At 40.2% G+C, this 17,451-nt stretch overlaps 1 protein-coding gene across 7 annotated transcripts in view; it reads right to left on the reverse strand.

Moving 5' to 3' along the window:
- Window positions 1-2,161: 2,161 nt before the first annotated feature.
- pax2a (paired box 2a) overlaps window positions 2,162-17,451 on the reverse strand; it is a 71,084-nt gene continuing 55,794 nt past the window's right edge. For 2 of the 7 annotated variants that reach the window (XM_034184935.1, XM_034184934.1), the window contains exons 9-12: window positions 9,728-9,943; window positions 5,730-5,831; window positions 2,725-2,811; window positions 2,162-2,543 (exon numbers count right to left, since the gene is read on the reverse strand). In XM_034184935.1, coding sequence (XP_034040826.1) covers window positions 2,422-2,543; window positions 2,725-2,811; window positions 5,730-5,831; window positions 9,728-9,943 — 527 coding nt within the window. In that variant the 3' untranslated portion in view covers window positions 2,162-2,421. Of the gene's footprint in view, window positions 2,563-2,724; window positions 2,812-5,729; window positions 5,832-9,727; window positions 9,944-17,451 lie in introns of all 7 variants that reach the window. The other 5 variants (XM_034184938.1, XM_034184937.1, XM_034184941.1 and 2 more) reach the window with 3 other exon arrangements.

Genomic DNA, 17,451 nt, shown 5'->3' on the forward strand with positions numbered 1-17,451 from the left:
GTAAAAACCAAACTGTTTTACACCAGAGTTGTAATGTTCTCTTTGACTTTTATGTACTGTCTCCATTATTATTATGGAAGACCTTGGGGAGTACCGATCCCGAGCACAAAAAGATGACACAGAAAGCCATTAAACTCATTGCATAGTGACATAAAAACATCAAAAGGACATGAAAATCAAATCAAATGACAAAGGCAGCCTATGTGATGTAAGCATGTGAAACCTGCTGCTCATGTAGCCACAGGTGTCACAGTAGTTGTACCTCTTCACCACAGTAAGACACAAATGTAATGTTTGTGATTTTGTTTTTCAGTCTGTATATGTACAAAGAGCGTCTGTACATCAGTATGATACTGCAATGGTGTGCGTGATATTTACAGAGAAGAATTGTCTTCACATTATTCACAAATCATTCTACAAAGCAGCATTTGTTGCAACTGATGGATGATTAAAGGGGTCATATTCTGCACTATTTGTTTTTAAATTAAGCTAATATAGATCACTGGGTGTTAAACACAGATCAGGTTTGCAGGCAAAAATACTTCACAGACAGATTATGCATTCTAAAAATGCAAATAAGTGGAAGGGAAATGAGATGCTGTTGTTGGCCACACCCCTCTCCCATCAGCATGTGGTTGTCTGTCTGTCCGTGTGGGTGTGGTGTGAGAGCACATATTTTAGTGGGCATGTTTGACAGAGCAGGTCTATAACTTCAGGTATAGATATATGTGACATATGTCACATAAGTCTAAAACAAGTTGTGCCTTAATTTTTGCTTATAACATTGGAATTTCTACATACAAAGTCATAACATTGTGTGACTTTGAGAATGCTTAAGATGAAACCTCAGCCACATATAACTACAAAAGTAGCTAAGCAACAATTTTGCAAACTATGACCCCTTTAAGTCATCGGATTAAACCTTTTTTGTTGCAGTCATATGCATTGTGTTGTTTGCCCGTTTAAAAGTCACAACATACATGTTCAGTGTTGACTACTTAAAAAAAGATAATACTGCTTTATTTATGCATACATACACTGTAAATAAAATATTAAATATCAAACTTAGTCTTTGGCAAATGTAAGTACATTCACAAAATATTTTCCAAAGCAAATCAGTTTTCCGTAGACAGACCCTAGAAAAAGCTCGACACAATCAAGTTAGATGGTGAACATGTGATCGTAAAGGCAATTAATTTCATCAAATAGGCGTGAATTTATGCTGGAAAAACAGGTTTGTAAGGCAAATTTGAAGCTAATTTACAGTTGGACTGCTGTGTGCAGTTGACTAAACTGTGTAGGCATCTAGTGGTGTGAATACAGGGCAGGATGATACATAATTTAAATATTTGTTTGTGTAGCCATGGTGGCATGGCGAACAAACTCCTCACAATGTTGCATCGGTTATATTTCTGTAAAAGCAAACACGCATCAATCTGTCTGCTTTGCTTCTGTTTACTTTTGCATGATAAGAAAAATTCAGATTTTGTCTTGGCTTGCTAGGTCGGTGAAGAAGTGAATGTACCTAATAAAAAAAGCTGAGGTAAGAAACAAACAAACAAAAGAAACAGAAAAAAATAAAAGTACGATCACGTGTGCACATGGACATAACTGAAAAAGGAGGGAAATGTGACAGAACACATTTATTCAGAAATATTTGATTATTATTATTATTTGTTTTTACATTATAAAATAGTGACAGGAAAAATAATTTAAAGTATTTAAAACTCTGACAGGACCATTTTGAATTTATGGTTGCCGTGCTTTTAATACTTCAAAAAAGAATTTACATTTTTTACATCTGATTGCTTGCCACAGGGAGTGTGATGTTGCTATCGGTGTAGACGGTCGGTAAACGCAGTCGGACGTACTGTAGGTGGGACGAATGGGAGCAGAGGACACAGACAAAGTACCAGAGTATTGCTCGCCCTACGCTTTGGAGCCAGCAACTCATTAAATTTAAGGGGCCCCGGACACCACTGGTTGAAGTCGTTGCATCATCGAGTTTTGGGGCCACTACCCCCTCCCCCAACTCCCCAAGATTTCAGTCTTTAGAGGAGAAAATACTGCAGTTCATAAGAGAAATGAGAGGATCTGTGAATAAAACAACAACAACACCAACAACAGCCAACAAAGAAACCAAAAATAAAAACCCACAACATTTTTTCCACATTTTTTCCACACAGTTTTTCTTCCATTTATATTTTATAATATATATATTTATATAATCTCTTAAAAGTCATTCTGGAAATGCTCAGATCCATGAGGGAGTTGATGTGAGTTGAGTTTTGCTCTGTGCGTCCACGGGCCCGTTTCGCCCCAAAGTGTGTGACGCCGACGCCTGGTTAGATGCCTTCCTCCATGCCACGTAACCCGCTTCCTTTAGGTTTCCGCCGTGCTTCCTTTTGACCTCAGTGTTTCTCAGACGGGGACAATATGGAGGCCGATGCCCTGGCCCTGCAGTTTCAGCTGGTCTCCATGGTAACTAGTGGCGGTCGTAGGCAGTGGCAGCAGTGGGAGGTGCGGAGCCACGGGATGCGGCACTATAATAATAAGGGGAACCTGAAAGTTAACAAAAGAACGAGGTCGTTGGAATCCATGAGGTCAAACATTATGAAAGAGTTTTTGTTTGTTTGTTTTTGAAATCTCTGAATATAGCTCACATTGAAAATGTAAGAAATGTTTTTTAATTAATCATTGCTCATAAATGCATATCTTACTTACTTAGTAACGCTGGATTGCTGAACCGCCAGGCTTCATTGTATGTGGTATATTGAGCATGAGAGTAAGGGTTTCCAGAAAAGTCCCCTCCTATATAGTCCAAATCAAGAAAAACAGATTAAGAGAAGCTGAAAATGATGGCAACATTTCTAAAATATTAACTGAATTCAAATGGAGCTGACTGACTGTCCATCTGATTGTGCAAATCAAACAAAACTCATAAGCAAGATTTAAGGTTTTCCAATGAGACAACAATTATCACATAAACAGATACAAAACAAATGCTATATAAGTGTGATCATGTTATTTCAATAAAATCAACTAAATCATGGATTTTGATACAGTTTCCAGAATATTTTGTTTGATAAATATTACGTTGTTCTTTGGGGAATGCAGAGTTTAAAAACCATTAAATGGGATATCACCAAAGGCACTGGCAATTAATTAATGGCAATTAATATACCACACAACACTGTCAAACAGCATTTCCTCCAAGGCAGCTTAGATATTTTTTTCTACACTCCTTCAGGTGAATAGATTTATTTATGTTGGTACTTCATCCTGATCATCTTTACAATTTTATATATTGTTTCTAAAAGGGGGCACCGTTTATATGCCTGCCTTGTCATCAAGCTACTATAGGTCACCAGGTGTTTTAAAAACAGACAGTAAAGGGTCTAGCCCAAAGTATGCCGTTGAGGGAGTTCATTCATTCAAATAAATAAATAAATAAATAAAACAAACAATAACAACAACAACAACAAAACGTAGCTGCAATTAGATACTCTCACTTCCTCTTGGGCACAGAGCTGGTCCGGCTCACTGAGTGAACTCTAAAGACCCAGCAGGAGTCCAGATATTTATTTCTGTTGCATACGTCACAAAATTCTAAAATGAGACATCATTTAAGTTGTTTTAAGTGAGTGCGCCAGCAATTTACCCTTAGCATTAATGGTAAAGTCCTTTCCTCTGAAACTTTCAGACTATTATAAATCCACGGCCACTCAAAACAGCAACAAAATCATGCTGACAAACCTAGTTTGAAGTCATTTTTTTTTCCCTCATTCAATCAAACGCGGCCTTGTTGGCCACCAGGACCTGGCAATTTAAAAACAAGGCTTCAAAAGCTACTTTATAGGCCTGTCTGTCTTTATTTATTTATTTATTTATTTTGTTATGGGGACATTACAGTACATTAAAAGATCCCAAATGGTCCCAAACAGGAGGTTCACTGGTGCTCATCTCTATCTATCAGAATCCAAAATTTAAGAGCTGAACTTGTGGTATTTATGGGGTTACTGATGGAAATTTGATTCCATTAATCCTCTTCTTGCCCTGCTAATCACAGGGAATATTGATATATATCAATCCTGCATCAGTCTTAGATATTTGCTCCAATCAGTTTATTTATCATTGGTGTTGTGGATGCATCTGACATTGCGAATCTCTCTCTCTCTCTCTCTCTCTCTCTCTGCCCTCTGAAGAAGGATGCTGTATTGTTAGTAGATATTTACAGTATGAATACTGCCAATAGGTACACAGTAAATTGTACAGAGTAAAACAGACTCAGCAGTGAGTAAGTTGACCAAGTCATACAGAGATCATTTATACTATTATAGAGTTGATTTAACATGATTTGCAGAGTTGGCCATATGTACCCACTGTAAAATTTGTACTGTAAGTGTTCTCTATAGCAAATTAGTACTGCCACCAGCAGTATTTGTTTTAAGTAAGATTATGCAAGAATGTGTTAATAGCATTGTGTATGTGGAAGGTTCAGAAAAAAAAAAAATGCAGTTTACATTTATTTGGAACCCAAAGACAGAATCCTGCTGCTATTACTATTACTACTTGGATAATACAGTCTTCATTCAAGAATATTTGGGCTAAAAACATACCTTATTTCACCCTTTAATGATGAATGCAAATTGTGACAAGCGAGCAAAGCCGCAAAATACTTCCTCTTTACCTACTACCTCCATAAAAATCTTCTCATGGTTGCAGCATAACTGACTGGTCAATGGTGGATTTCATGAATTCTTATGCTAGACATATGAGGGCCATCAAAGTCACAAAATAACTGAAGACAGTGCTGTTTCAGTGCTGTTTTTGCCATTATTGTGGCATGTGTGAGAGTACTCTTCCTCAAAAAGTCTTTTGATGACGTAGACATGTAAAAATGACTCTTTAGCAACTGATTTGGCAATACTAGACCATCATAATACTCCTGCTTCAACCCGGTTTCTGTGTATATTTCTGTGTGTACAGTTTGTGTTTGAATGACACATATATTCTAAATATAATAAGTTTTCAGAATTTGATTTGAGAATCATTTTTTACTTCCGCCAATCCTTTTAAAGTGCTCCCCACATGCAGCGCATGCTAGTGGTTAAGTACTGCTCGTCTGCTTTGACTACTGATCAGCGTGCGAGGTGCGTGTCTCAGAACAATAAAGGGAATTGTGTTTTCAGTCATTTGGAGGAGATCTCCACTGGCGGCTTAGACATCCACGCTGTTGGCCGTGAAACCAGAGCTCATCCCTGAGAGAGATAGTGATTTAAATATTTACAGGCCCTCCACGCCTCTGTGTTGTGACCCTTAACTATTTGCTGTGAACCTGAACTGTAGGTTAAGTAGAGGGGAAAGAGATACGCTCTGCAGCCCCGGGTGTCCGGGGAGGCGAAGAGAAGAGCAAAAGCAGTGTTTATCGACGAGGATGGTGAGAGCGCGCCGTGTGGACATGTCGAGGGTAATGAGCGCTGGGAGCTCGAGTGTAACTGAGAGGAACTGTCCTATCTCACGGCCACTGATTGTGGTGATCGCCTATTGAGTTCATCTAATGTCCTCGTCCTCACACTCTAACCGCACGCTAACCGCAGTCTAACAAAGCTATAACGAGCTTCAATCCTTCTGAAAGTGTCCATGTAGGTGTTTCGTGCACAACGGTTTTATCATTATGTTCTTCCAGCGATGACACAGGAAGCTAAAAAGGAAGTAGTGACACCTACCAGGAACCATTCCAGCAAGCGTGGATGTGGGGTAGCTGCCTTGTCCTGTGGGCGGGACATGAGGTGGGTATCCGGGTAAGGTTGTACTCGCCATATCTCGACCTGCAGGAACACAACAGGAGGTAAAAAGATGGTCAAATAGAGAAAAGATGAACTTTTACTTCTGATATATTTCAGTCTTATTTTCTCATTGGGACTAAATGGAAACATAAATCTCGACTTACATTCTTTGCCCCTGTGTACACATTTGATTATTAAAGCTGATTCAGATTGTATATAGTAGTGGCATGGCATGACACATTGGCACCAGTATGACTCAGCCGGGTTCGACTACAGATTTGTGCAAAAGTTAAATATTTTCATAATGTCAACAAAACACTATGGTGAAATGACAGCAATTTCACTGAGGGGTGGCATGTGACTGCTTGGTTTTGACCTTTATCAATATCTGTCATTCCAATGAGGCTCTCGCAAGAACTGTAGTTCCAATAGTCATGGCGGTGGATGGGTAAGTCCTGCTAAATATTGCCATTTTGGTGTTTTTTTTTTTATTTCAGTATTGATGTAGCGTCAGCTCTTCTAATGTTTAAAAAGCTCTCCATTACTTATGCCATCCACTAGTACAGAAACCCTGTTTGATTCAAATGAACATGGGCTGCTTTGACCTTCAACCTGATGGAATGGTGCCTTGCTGTATCTCAGCAACCACTTCAGCGACAAATTAATTTTTGGGTTTAAATGGGTTAAAGATCTCAGGGGTGCCAAGTTTATATTTAATCTGACTGAACAATTTTCTTGATAATGAGCTTTAATCCTTGTTTACACTTCTGACCCAAATAAGATTATCTCGCACCATATTTCAGCAATAGGTCAGTAAAATCATGCCACTGATGAGATAAACTTCACAGAAGCACAACACTGATAAACAGCATAGAGCTTGTACAGCAAAAATGTAGATAAGTGGGCTGGTTATTTCTTCCCACCTATCTTATTTAAGCAAACTCATTGTTTTGCCTGTGTAATATCCCATGGACATGTCTGCCACCTACTGGAAGCTTAGTTGATGCTGTATGGATTCTGGATGGATCATGAAAAATAATAACAGCTGTGGTTTAACATAGATTTAGTGGGCACATTGTGTGCTCATCAGTGTGCTCTGCCCACCAAGTTAAGATAGCAACTGCGGGGAGAAACATGCTTCTCAATATGTGGGCAAATTACACAGTGGCATATACAACACAATGGGAAAGTAAAACTGGAATTAAAGAATGGATAGAATGTGTGGCTGGGGACAAAAACAAAACTTTTTGTCAACAGTGCAACTGAATGATGGCAAACTCAAAACACTGAAACTTTTGCAACATCCATGTTTGAGACCACCGTTCTGGAGTCCGCTTCAAAAGGAAGAAATTGCATGCTGAACTAAATGGGGCCTTATTTGGGCAAAAACATCAACACTGATGCAACAGATGAATTGACACCATTGACGTGATGCCTGCCATGCCATACTCACCTAGCTGTGTGACCTACTGAACACAGCCAACATAAGGTCTGTGTATACACTAACATGAATTTTGAGTGTCTTTCAACTTATACTGATATAATGCAAAGGGGAAATGGTTTTGTATGTCTGAAACAATTTGACAATAAAATCTGACAATGCAAACAACCTGAAAATCTGCACTGAGGAGCAACTGTAAGCAGTGTAGCACAGTGCTCATTGTTCAAAAAATGTACATGGTTATGTAAGGCCTCCATCACATTCACATGAAGACCGTGAAGGTTGCACTGTGTCATGAAAATTTCAATGAACACAGCTGGGATGTTGTCAAAATCGAAAAATGTGCAGCTTACATGTTCATACTACAGCCATACTACTTCTATGCCAGGTTCTCTTCACATGGTCACGTGTCTGATGTGTTCTGTTTATGTTATTGCTATGACCAATTAGTTCGCACCATGTGCTTACCATGCACTTATCACATTCTTACTGCATCTGTGCAATGCTCATAAATACTGTGCCATGTGCTGCACTTTTCCATTCAGTTGCAAGTTTTCTTGTGTCAACATCTACATTCAACAACCAGCTAGAGTCTATGCTATGAACTATGCTGTCAAAGATATCAGGGGAGTCCAAGAAGGGTCAGTGGAACTTGCAGCAGAAGCTTGTGATAGTGTGTTTTCACTTAGACAAATGTTCCACTTATAGTATGACTCTATGTCCAATCAGAACCATGGACAGCTCACCTTCAGGAGCTCATAATAGTTTTTTGCAGTTATGCTTATATAAAATGTTTTATTTTTACAGATCGTTATCAGGTGAAACAGAAGTGATGGTGTGAAGAAATGGATCCAGTATTTCTACTAAATTCTCTGAACATGACAAAAACATGGTGAGAACTTGTGGCCAAAACATGCCATAGATGTGGTAAGGTCCGAAAGAATGTATTAATAAGGTAATGTGGTCATACCATACCATGGTCATAGCACAAGCGTCGAGAGCTCGTAGTGAGAACTATCGTGACATAGCAAAAACGCAATGACTACCCAGTGAAAACTCACTGAGAATAGCGTGGAATCTTTCCCATAAGCAAAATTACTTCTCAGTGAAGCCCCTACTAGCTTTTAGTTAAGGCTTCACTTCATCAGTTCTGTCATTACTGTGTTTTTATTGCATCCTGATTCAACCACGATTAGTGGTTCTCATTACATTTTTTTAAAGATGTCCAAAGTTCAACCATGCCATCCATGGAGACCATAACACATACTTATTAGTTTCTACCACATTCCAACTACTTTGTATGACTTCTTACTTTGTCCAACTCATTTTTTGAGGACACAATGGGAACATGGCTGAGTATGACGAGGTTTTAAGGCTCGATCGCAATCAAAGACCATAAAGAGTGTACTGCATCCCAAAAATGGGAAAATATGCCATTTTATGGTTCATACTATGTCCTGATTATGTCTATTCCTTGTTTGCACAGCATTTAACATGTTTCTACTCAGTTGTTTGCTCACACATTGCCATGCACATACCAGGCTTAAGGTGTGTTTGTGAATCTGGTATATATACTGTGTTGCATGGACGAAGCATCATCTTTTTGAGCACTGTACTTTTTACGTTTGAGGTTGTAAATATGCCATTACTGGGTCAATACATCTGTTACTAGTGCTTACTGTGTCCTGATTCACCCATGTCCTCACCACGCATATTTTGAACATGTCCAAATTTCAACCACATCCGCCATGTCCCGGGAGACAACACCCTTTGCTGTATCTACCAGCTTCCTAATAAGGTGTACAGGCTGGGTCCTCCTAGTTTTTTGCTGACATTGTAGAAACGTGACTCAGTGTGATAGAGGTTTAAAATACTGGAGACTAATTAATGAAGTCACATGCCCTCCAATCCACCCATTTATGGATTTTCTAAGCTTTCTTTTATGCTCCATGATGGTGCAATGCTGGAGCCTGTCACAAGTTACCACAAACATCTGTATCTGGATGAAAATGTCCCTTTTTTTTATATAAGAAAAATAAAATATTTTTTCTCTAAAAGCTTCATCAGGCACAGCAACAATGAGGTAATACCCCACCATCCCAAGCAGACTGGCTTTAGGAGTAACAGAGACATCAGGCCAGTGAGAGAACTCTCCACATTCAGTGCTCTAATTGACAATGACAGTGCTGGTCTTGCAGGATCAAGGGGCATACACGATAAAATACTACAGGGGTCCAAAGCAGGGTCCAGCAAGAGCTTTAAGTCTGCCCTCCTCCTGACCTCTCACTGGCACCCTTGTCACGAGGCTAGAAGGGCATTGTTGTTAGATACAAGAAAAGGGTCAAGGCTGGAGAGAAGCAGGGTGGAGAGGTACTGTTAATGAGAGTCAGTATATCCACAAAGCATGATGGGACAATAACCAGAATCAAATCAAATCAACAACGTTGAAAAAGCTTGGCTGAATTTTTGTACTTAGGGACATTTGCTGGAGCTGTACCTGCTATAAAGGGCTGGCTGGCATACTGGCTGTAGCAGGAGCCGTGTACATGGGCGGGGTAGATGGGAGTAGAGGCATCTACAGAGAGGCTGGACTGGTGGGACAAGATGTCGGCTAGACCGGAGTCCATGAGAGAAGAAGGGGTGAAGGGAGCAAAGGATGCCTCATGGGGCTCACGCTTTACACACATGGAAGATGGGTGGGATGGGTGAGAGTCTAAGGTGGAAAAGAGCAAAGAAAAAGAAAAAGAAGAAGAAGAAAAAAACAAGATGTAATGTAGATGGGCAGCTCAGCACCTGCAAGCATTCATTTCAGACAGTCACTCACATGCTCAAACGTGTTCTGATGGACATGATGATAACTGAACGTCAAGATGAAAGTTGTCTCATAGTGGACAATAAGAACATTTGCACATTTGGCAGATTGCAGGAAAGTAAAAAAGAAGGTGTATATGGCATGAGTGAGGACAGGAGACATTGTGAACAACAACATGGTTGCTTGACTGAGCATGAAAACACTTACTAGGGGAGCTATGACCACTACCTTTGCACCCCCCCACCCCCCAGGACTAAACTAAACCAACTGTTTAAGGTTCCCTAGATGACCCCAAAACACAATCAGGATGTTCCCAAAAATAAAAACTGGCCTCAAGCCAGTTATCCAAGATGGCCACCAAAACAGGGTTTTTTTTTTTTTTACTAAAACACTTTTACACAACATATAAACAACTTAAATATCACAGAGATTCAATGGGAAGACAATTGCAGGTCACAGCAAACTCATTTGTGCCAAAACTCAATTCATTCATGGGTTTAAGATTCAAAATGGAATCCAAAATGGCCGCCGACAGACCCTTATCATTAAAATACATAGTAGGAACAAACAATAGACAGAAATCATTGGTGTTTTAGTGAAAAAAACTTTATTTTGGTGGCCATCTTGGAGAACTGGGTTGAGGCCAGTTTTTATTTTTTGGAACATGCTGATTGTGTTTTGGGGTCATCCAAAGAACCTAAAAAAGTTGGTTTGGTTTAGTCCTGGGGGGGGGGGGGGGTGCAAAGGTAGTGGTCGTAGCTCCCCTAGTAGCTCTGTCAGATGCTAAAACAGATTATAATTCTGAACTACAATAAATATAATCTCAGAATTTTATCTGACACATAAAAAAGTCATTTGAAGACACCATTCTGTCACAATTTTCAGATGATGAAATTAAGGATTTTTTTTAAATATGAAAAATAATTATTAATAATTGTTTAAATAATTATCAAACGTGGTCTCAGATTCTAATCTTTTACTGCCTGTATTTGACATTGTTTCCTTACAGAATCTAAGATAATGATGGGTATTAAATGCACTACTTGTCTTCTAAAACCCTTGCTATCCAGATTAGTTCAGGATTTCTGATAAGTACTTGGTCTCCTTTGTTGAATATTGTTCGCCGCTGTTGTGTTCATGTTCAAACATCTTATTCAGGAACCCAATTTGCACCCTGAGTTGCTGACAAGGTATAGTGAGTAAATCCTATATAGGCCCTGAAGGAGATTAGTGCCCGCGCTTATTCCCAGATGCCATTGCATGTAGATGAAAGTCCACAACTCCCCCTGAACAAAACGGCAGTCTGACGCAGGTTACTTCCCCAACCACTGTCACTGTCCATTCACAGCTGGGTGGACTGAGACAATGCAGATGTACTGTCTTGTCCAAGAACACAAACAATTATGATGACCAGTAAGGGAACCCAGGTCTACATATTGGTAGTCTAACACAAGTTACAGACCTACTTCCAGTTGTTTTTACTCAAACATTTTGGAAAAAGTGAATGAAGTCACATGCTACCATCAAATCCACCCATTTAACAATTTCTAAACTTCTTGCATATTTGTCAGAAACTAGAGAACAACAATGCTGGCTGTAGATGTACATTTCACATTGGTGGTGCAGTTGATGGCTCTAAGTGCAGCCTTTGATACAACTTGTCACTGTGTTTTGTGATCAATGACATTACACCTTTTTTCACAGCCAAATACGGGAGACATCAGGGTTCTGTTATAGGTTCACTGCTATTCTCTCTTTATGTAACACCTCTTGATCAGATATTATTTAGCCAGGAGATTGAATTTCACTGTTAAATTGATGATCTGCTGATTTACAAGCCTGTTTATGTAGGTAATGCCTCTAAGGGCCCCTTCACACATCGTACAAATGTGGTTGAATTGTGAATGAATTGCGCATGAAGCAGGATTCGTATGCAATACATGTAAAATTGTAGCTGCTTCCAATGCCTCATACACCTGTTACAACTATTTGCACACACAAGCGGCTGAAAGACAGAGTGTGCCCTGTGAGAGCCCATTGATCCCTCTCACGCAGGTGTTGGTCAAATTCCAGCTGACACACACTAACATCTAACACCGCTCGCTTGGCATTTAGAAAATGTGTGGCCATTCGCACAGTCAGCATGAAAACAGTCAACAGACAATCACTGTCGAGCTGGCGGTGAAATTTGTCTAAGTGTAGCCACGACTGTGAAATTGCCAAGTACATATGTGGCGCGCCAGAGTGTTGGCTCCCCCCACAACACATGTGCATGTGTTTCGCGTGCTTCCCCCCACTCCCCCAACACATAGCATGTGTGCTTCATTTCCCCCCCCCCCCCCCCCCCACACACACACACACACAGGCAAGGCGCCTCTCATCTGAACACAGAGTGCCACCTTGGTCTGTGCGCTGAATGGATGGAGGCATGCCTGGTTGCCAACAGCTGTTGAGACATCTCTAGTCCTGGACGTCACAGCTGCATAAATGTACCATGTTTTGACAGACACGAGCGTGTGTGTGCTTGCTGTCCTCATGTGGAAATACATAAAAACATATATCGCTTTTATGACAGGCTGGACAAATGGACCGTCAGTCCATGTGGACACACAGCAGCCGATCTGAATGTCACGTCTCTCTAACAGGACACGTGTGTCGGGCCAGACAGCATGGAAAGTATTTTGTAAAGATTTATTAAAGACAGGTTTAATTTAGATGATTGATCAGACAGTTGAAAGATTGCCCAAAGTTTTATATGTGCTTTGCAAAAATCAGGAACAATAAACTGCTGCATAAATTAACATTACTGTATTATGACTAAATTTCTGCATCATTACAGCAGCAAATAGTTTATATGAATCCTAAATAGATAAACAGTCTTTAGCAGTTGATATGTTCATATATTAACAATCTCATATGCACCTGGCAGTAATTCATTCAGCTGAGTAGAAACAAACACCAGTGAAATGTTGCAGCAACACATCATGCCTGATCAGTCAAGCTTAAATGCATAAAAAAATTCCCAAAGGTTTTGGGGGGAAAACAAACAATATAATCTCACGGCTGCTACCTCACAACAAAATCACTCCCACAAATAACCCAACAAATGGCTTGCAGACAGTTCAAAAGCCTGCACTTTGATCTAATTTAACTGATGAATCCTGGCATCTTTGGTTGCACCGGCTTTCAAACCTATGCAATGAATGTAAGCTCTGTCTGCAGCCTCTCGCCCGCTCTGTTCTCTGGGGCCTGTGGGGACAGACGGCTCTTTCCCGACACCATGATAGCCTCATTAGCTGCTCCCCCGCCATTGTTGTTTTACAACAGGACTGTGTGTTGCGATTCCTCATTAAGATAAAGGCTATTCTATGGATGGGGGCTGCAACCCTGTCAACCCTATGAACCAAATGTTGTCAGAGTGCTTTCCCATAGACAACATACTCCTGAACCTCTTTTTGTCGGTGGCAGATATGTTGCAATGACACACACACACACACACAAAAAAACATCATTCTTGTGAGGAGTGATGCAGCATTACAGAAGAAACCAATGTACTACAATCCCAAGTCAGAAAAAGTTTGAACTAAATGGAAAATGCAACATAAAAATGCCCCCTGCTTTTATTCTTACATTATCTTTGGTTTCGGTTTCACTGAAGACGGCATGAATCCAAGATAGTTCATGTTTTCTATGGTCGACTTACTTTGTTAATATACAGGTTGGGCCAATAAAATGTTACCACTTTTTTTTTTAATTTGTGGCAATTACAACAACCCACAGACCACTGAGGCCCTGAAAACCAACATCTGTCAGGAAATTCGGAGAATCCCTCTTGAGATGTGTGGCAATGTCATCACAAACTTCGATGTGCGTGTTGCAGCTGTAATCCAAAGAATAGGAGCGTGGATTGAACATGTCATCAATTACTGAACTGTGCAGAAAACAAGAGACAAAGTGGGAAACCTTTGGTATCAAATGTTAATTTGATGCTTCTGTTACAAGTCTGTAAATAAAATTTTCAAATAAGTTCTCATTTCAAGAACTTGTGTACGATCAAAAAGTGGTAACATTTTATTGGCCCGCCTTGTATATCCATTCCTGCATTGAAAAGATCCTAAAGTATTCAACTCGTTGCAGTGTTTCATTCCTTCTTACAACATGTAAAAGACATTTTTGCATTAAGGATGCCAGGTGATATTAGTTTAGTTGTTATTTTATTTTGTCTCATTCTTCGCGCAAGGTGTGCAACAGCACTGGTGTCGTCATTGCTGTGTTTTCTGTTTCAAAATTCTCCACATATTCTCTATTGAAGACAAGTTAGGACTGCAGGCAGGGAAGTCCAGTACCCATACCTTCTTCTTCCACAGCCATGCCTTTGTAATGTGTGCAGAAAGTAGTTTTGTATTGTCTTGTTGAAACACGCATGGAGAGTTAATGCAGGCAGAGTTATTGGGGTTAGGGCTAGTGTTAGGTCATGAGTGAGGTGTGCATGCTGTCAAGTGAGGTGTGGTATGTGCTAACCATGATGTGAAAAGTGTGACAGATGTCGCCAACTCCTATTGGTGATTAAGTGTTTTAAGCTTTATACTGTTGTTAAAATCTTTGGGAATGACAATAAAAGTGTGCACAAGCAGAAACTCTGAATATCAAAGATTGTAAGTCATTAAAATACCACATTGCACATACTTGCGGAGCATTTATCTGTTTTTTTTTTCAATAAGGTTGTGAGCATTTGTCATTGAATTGTTTTCAAGCAAGTTCTGCTGTGCAGATTTTGCACAGGCCTCGTAAATGCCATAATCAATACATGGTCTTATTTAGAATAAGGCCAATAGTTGGATTTTTATCACGTCACCAACCTTACAGATTACAATCAAAGAGAAAACCAGCAGTCACAAAGATAGAAACTAACTGTAAGTAATTTAAAATACTGAAAACTGTGTTTCACGCTGGTCGTTCTAGTACAACATAGCATTATTTTGGCTGTCAGGGTAACACTGGCACAACAGTGAGCGACATATAAATCTCCAAACTCAAAAGCAAAACATGATCCAAGTGTGCAAACTGAAGCCTGAGGAAAGTCCGTATCCACTGCATCCAAAACTGCTGCAAACTCCTGCAGGCTTCTGTTTTCACCACACTGGAGCAACCATCATCAAACAGACAGGGATATGGAGCAACAACAACCGACACAAACGCTGTGTTCAAGACCACTGAACTCTGAAACTAATCAGACATGGTGTTGCTTATTGTCCTGCAGACAAGGCAGACCTTGGGTAAAGGGAGCCTGTCCAATCACAAGCCCTGATGATGGAGATGGAAGATAAACTCCGGGGTCCTCTGGGACTCTTTTCCTCAGCAAACACATCTCAGAGAGAGCAGAGCTGCTATAGAGTTCTCCAACATCTGTCTGTGCTCCACCACAGATACCATGTCTCCAGATCCCATCAACCATAGAAATGGACTGTTAAGAAGCGGCAGCAGTCCTCTGAGTGATGTGTTCAGCTACAACAGCCTTCGGTTTGTTTTAAAACCTGCAGCAGAACTTTGGTGAGCAACTGTTAGAACTCTCATTCAAACTGCAGTGAAGTTTTGCTCAGGGTCATAGCGACACTAACCTTCACGTTTGGTTTGACAGCAGTCTACAAAGACTTAAATCCACTTCAACAGACTTAGTCAGTTAAAGCTGTAGTTTCATCCTCCTGTGTTGTAGACGATCAGCAGAAATAAACACAAGATCGTCATCCAAATACTAGGAATTCCTTAATCATGTTCATTCCATCGTCATTCATTAGCAAATGTGTGCTCAAAGGTTAGTCTAGCTGCGATTGTTTGGGGGTAGAAGTGGTATAAACAATTTACAAGCTCAGGGCTGCAGATGTTAACTGAGCTGAGACGGGCCGTTTGTCACCGAGCCACGCATTGAGCACCACGGGTTAGATATCTTCTCGCTGTTCGCCACCCAGCAGAGACACGCTGGTTAGTGCCACATCATAAAACAGGCTCAGAGTGTGGTGTGTACACCCTCTGACATTACACATTTTACCCATATACTGTAGAAAGACAAAGAAAACAACACGGGAAATTCAGATCCCGTCAGGTGCCCAACCTGAGTGAGACTGAAGGCACAGAAACTGAATGATCTACTGGATACAGGACACTGCAAGACAGTGGCTCTACTTCCTGTGGCAGCTGAGGAGGTTTGGTATGGACTTCAGAGTACTCACCAAATCCTACCAGTGCACCGATCATTGCAGCATTCTCTCTGGTGTGGAAGTTGTAATGCTGCAGACCGCAAAGCTCAAAAGAGGGTGGTCAGATCGGCGGTACAGGAACACCAGCAGGTTCAGGCACAGTTTCTATCTGCAAGCCATTGGGCTACTCAGTTGCTGAAAAGGGAAAAACTTTGCACTTTCACCAACATTTCTGGTCCTTTAAAGTCCATCGCCCTTGAAGTCTATTCCTTCTACACCCACTTTAAAACTACAGTTACCTAAAATGTACCCTTTGTATATACTGTATGCCAGAACGGATATATACATGTACACATTATCTTCTTGCACCACAGACATTGAGTACTTGTAAATGCTAAATACTGTCTGTCTACTATGTGCTTTATTATTATTTTTTATTAGTAGTTATTATTCTTGAATGGTGTTAAAGTGTTATTTTACTGTGCAAAATTTGAGGAGGTCACAGCCAAAGAATTTCATAATGATAATGATGTTCATTGTTACTGTGTAGGCGGGGTGGTGACTTCGTGGTTAGCACTGTTGCCTCACAGCAAGAAGGTTGTGGGGTCGCTTCCCACTTGGCTTTTTCTGTGTGGAGTTTGCATGCTCTCCCTGTGTTCATGTGGGTTCCCTCTGGGTGCTTCCTCCAGTGTCTTATTATATAATAGCGAAGTGGCCTCTGTGTACGTGTGTGCGTGTGTGTAACTTCAATCATAGAGAAACTGGGCAGAGCTGATATTTGTTGTTTGGCATACTTTTGTATTCTGGGTCAAGGATGAACTCTGCAATATTTTTGGAGAAATTAGGGATATTATGTAACAATAGCGAACAATGGATGTTGATATCACCATTAATCAGTCCCTGGTAGCCACACAAGCTCTGAACAAAGGAAATATCTCAACCTTGCCAGTTGTAAAACATGACATCAACTAAATGTGCCAAATAATAAATACAATTACTCACAAAATTTTCTCATTTTAATTTCCTGTACTTTCAGTTAAAATCATTATAGAAAATTTGCATAATTTATAACCACCCCTGAAAAATGTCAGCTACCGATTTTATAAACATTATCCAATCTAGAGCCCGTGGATCCCCACAGGCAACGTGCTAGTTTCTGTATATGACTTGAACTAGATTTTTTTCTCTTGTGCAAGCCAGTGTTAATTTTCACTG

The sequence above is a fragment of the Thalassophryne amazonica genome, chromosome 13 (assembly GCF_902500255.1).
Source record: "Thalassophryne amazonica chromosome 13, fThaAma1.1, whole genome shotgun sequence".
Lineage (NCBI taxonomy): Eukaryota > Metazoa > Chordata > Actinopteri > Batrachoidiformes > Batrachoididae > Thalassophryne > Thalassophryne amazonica.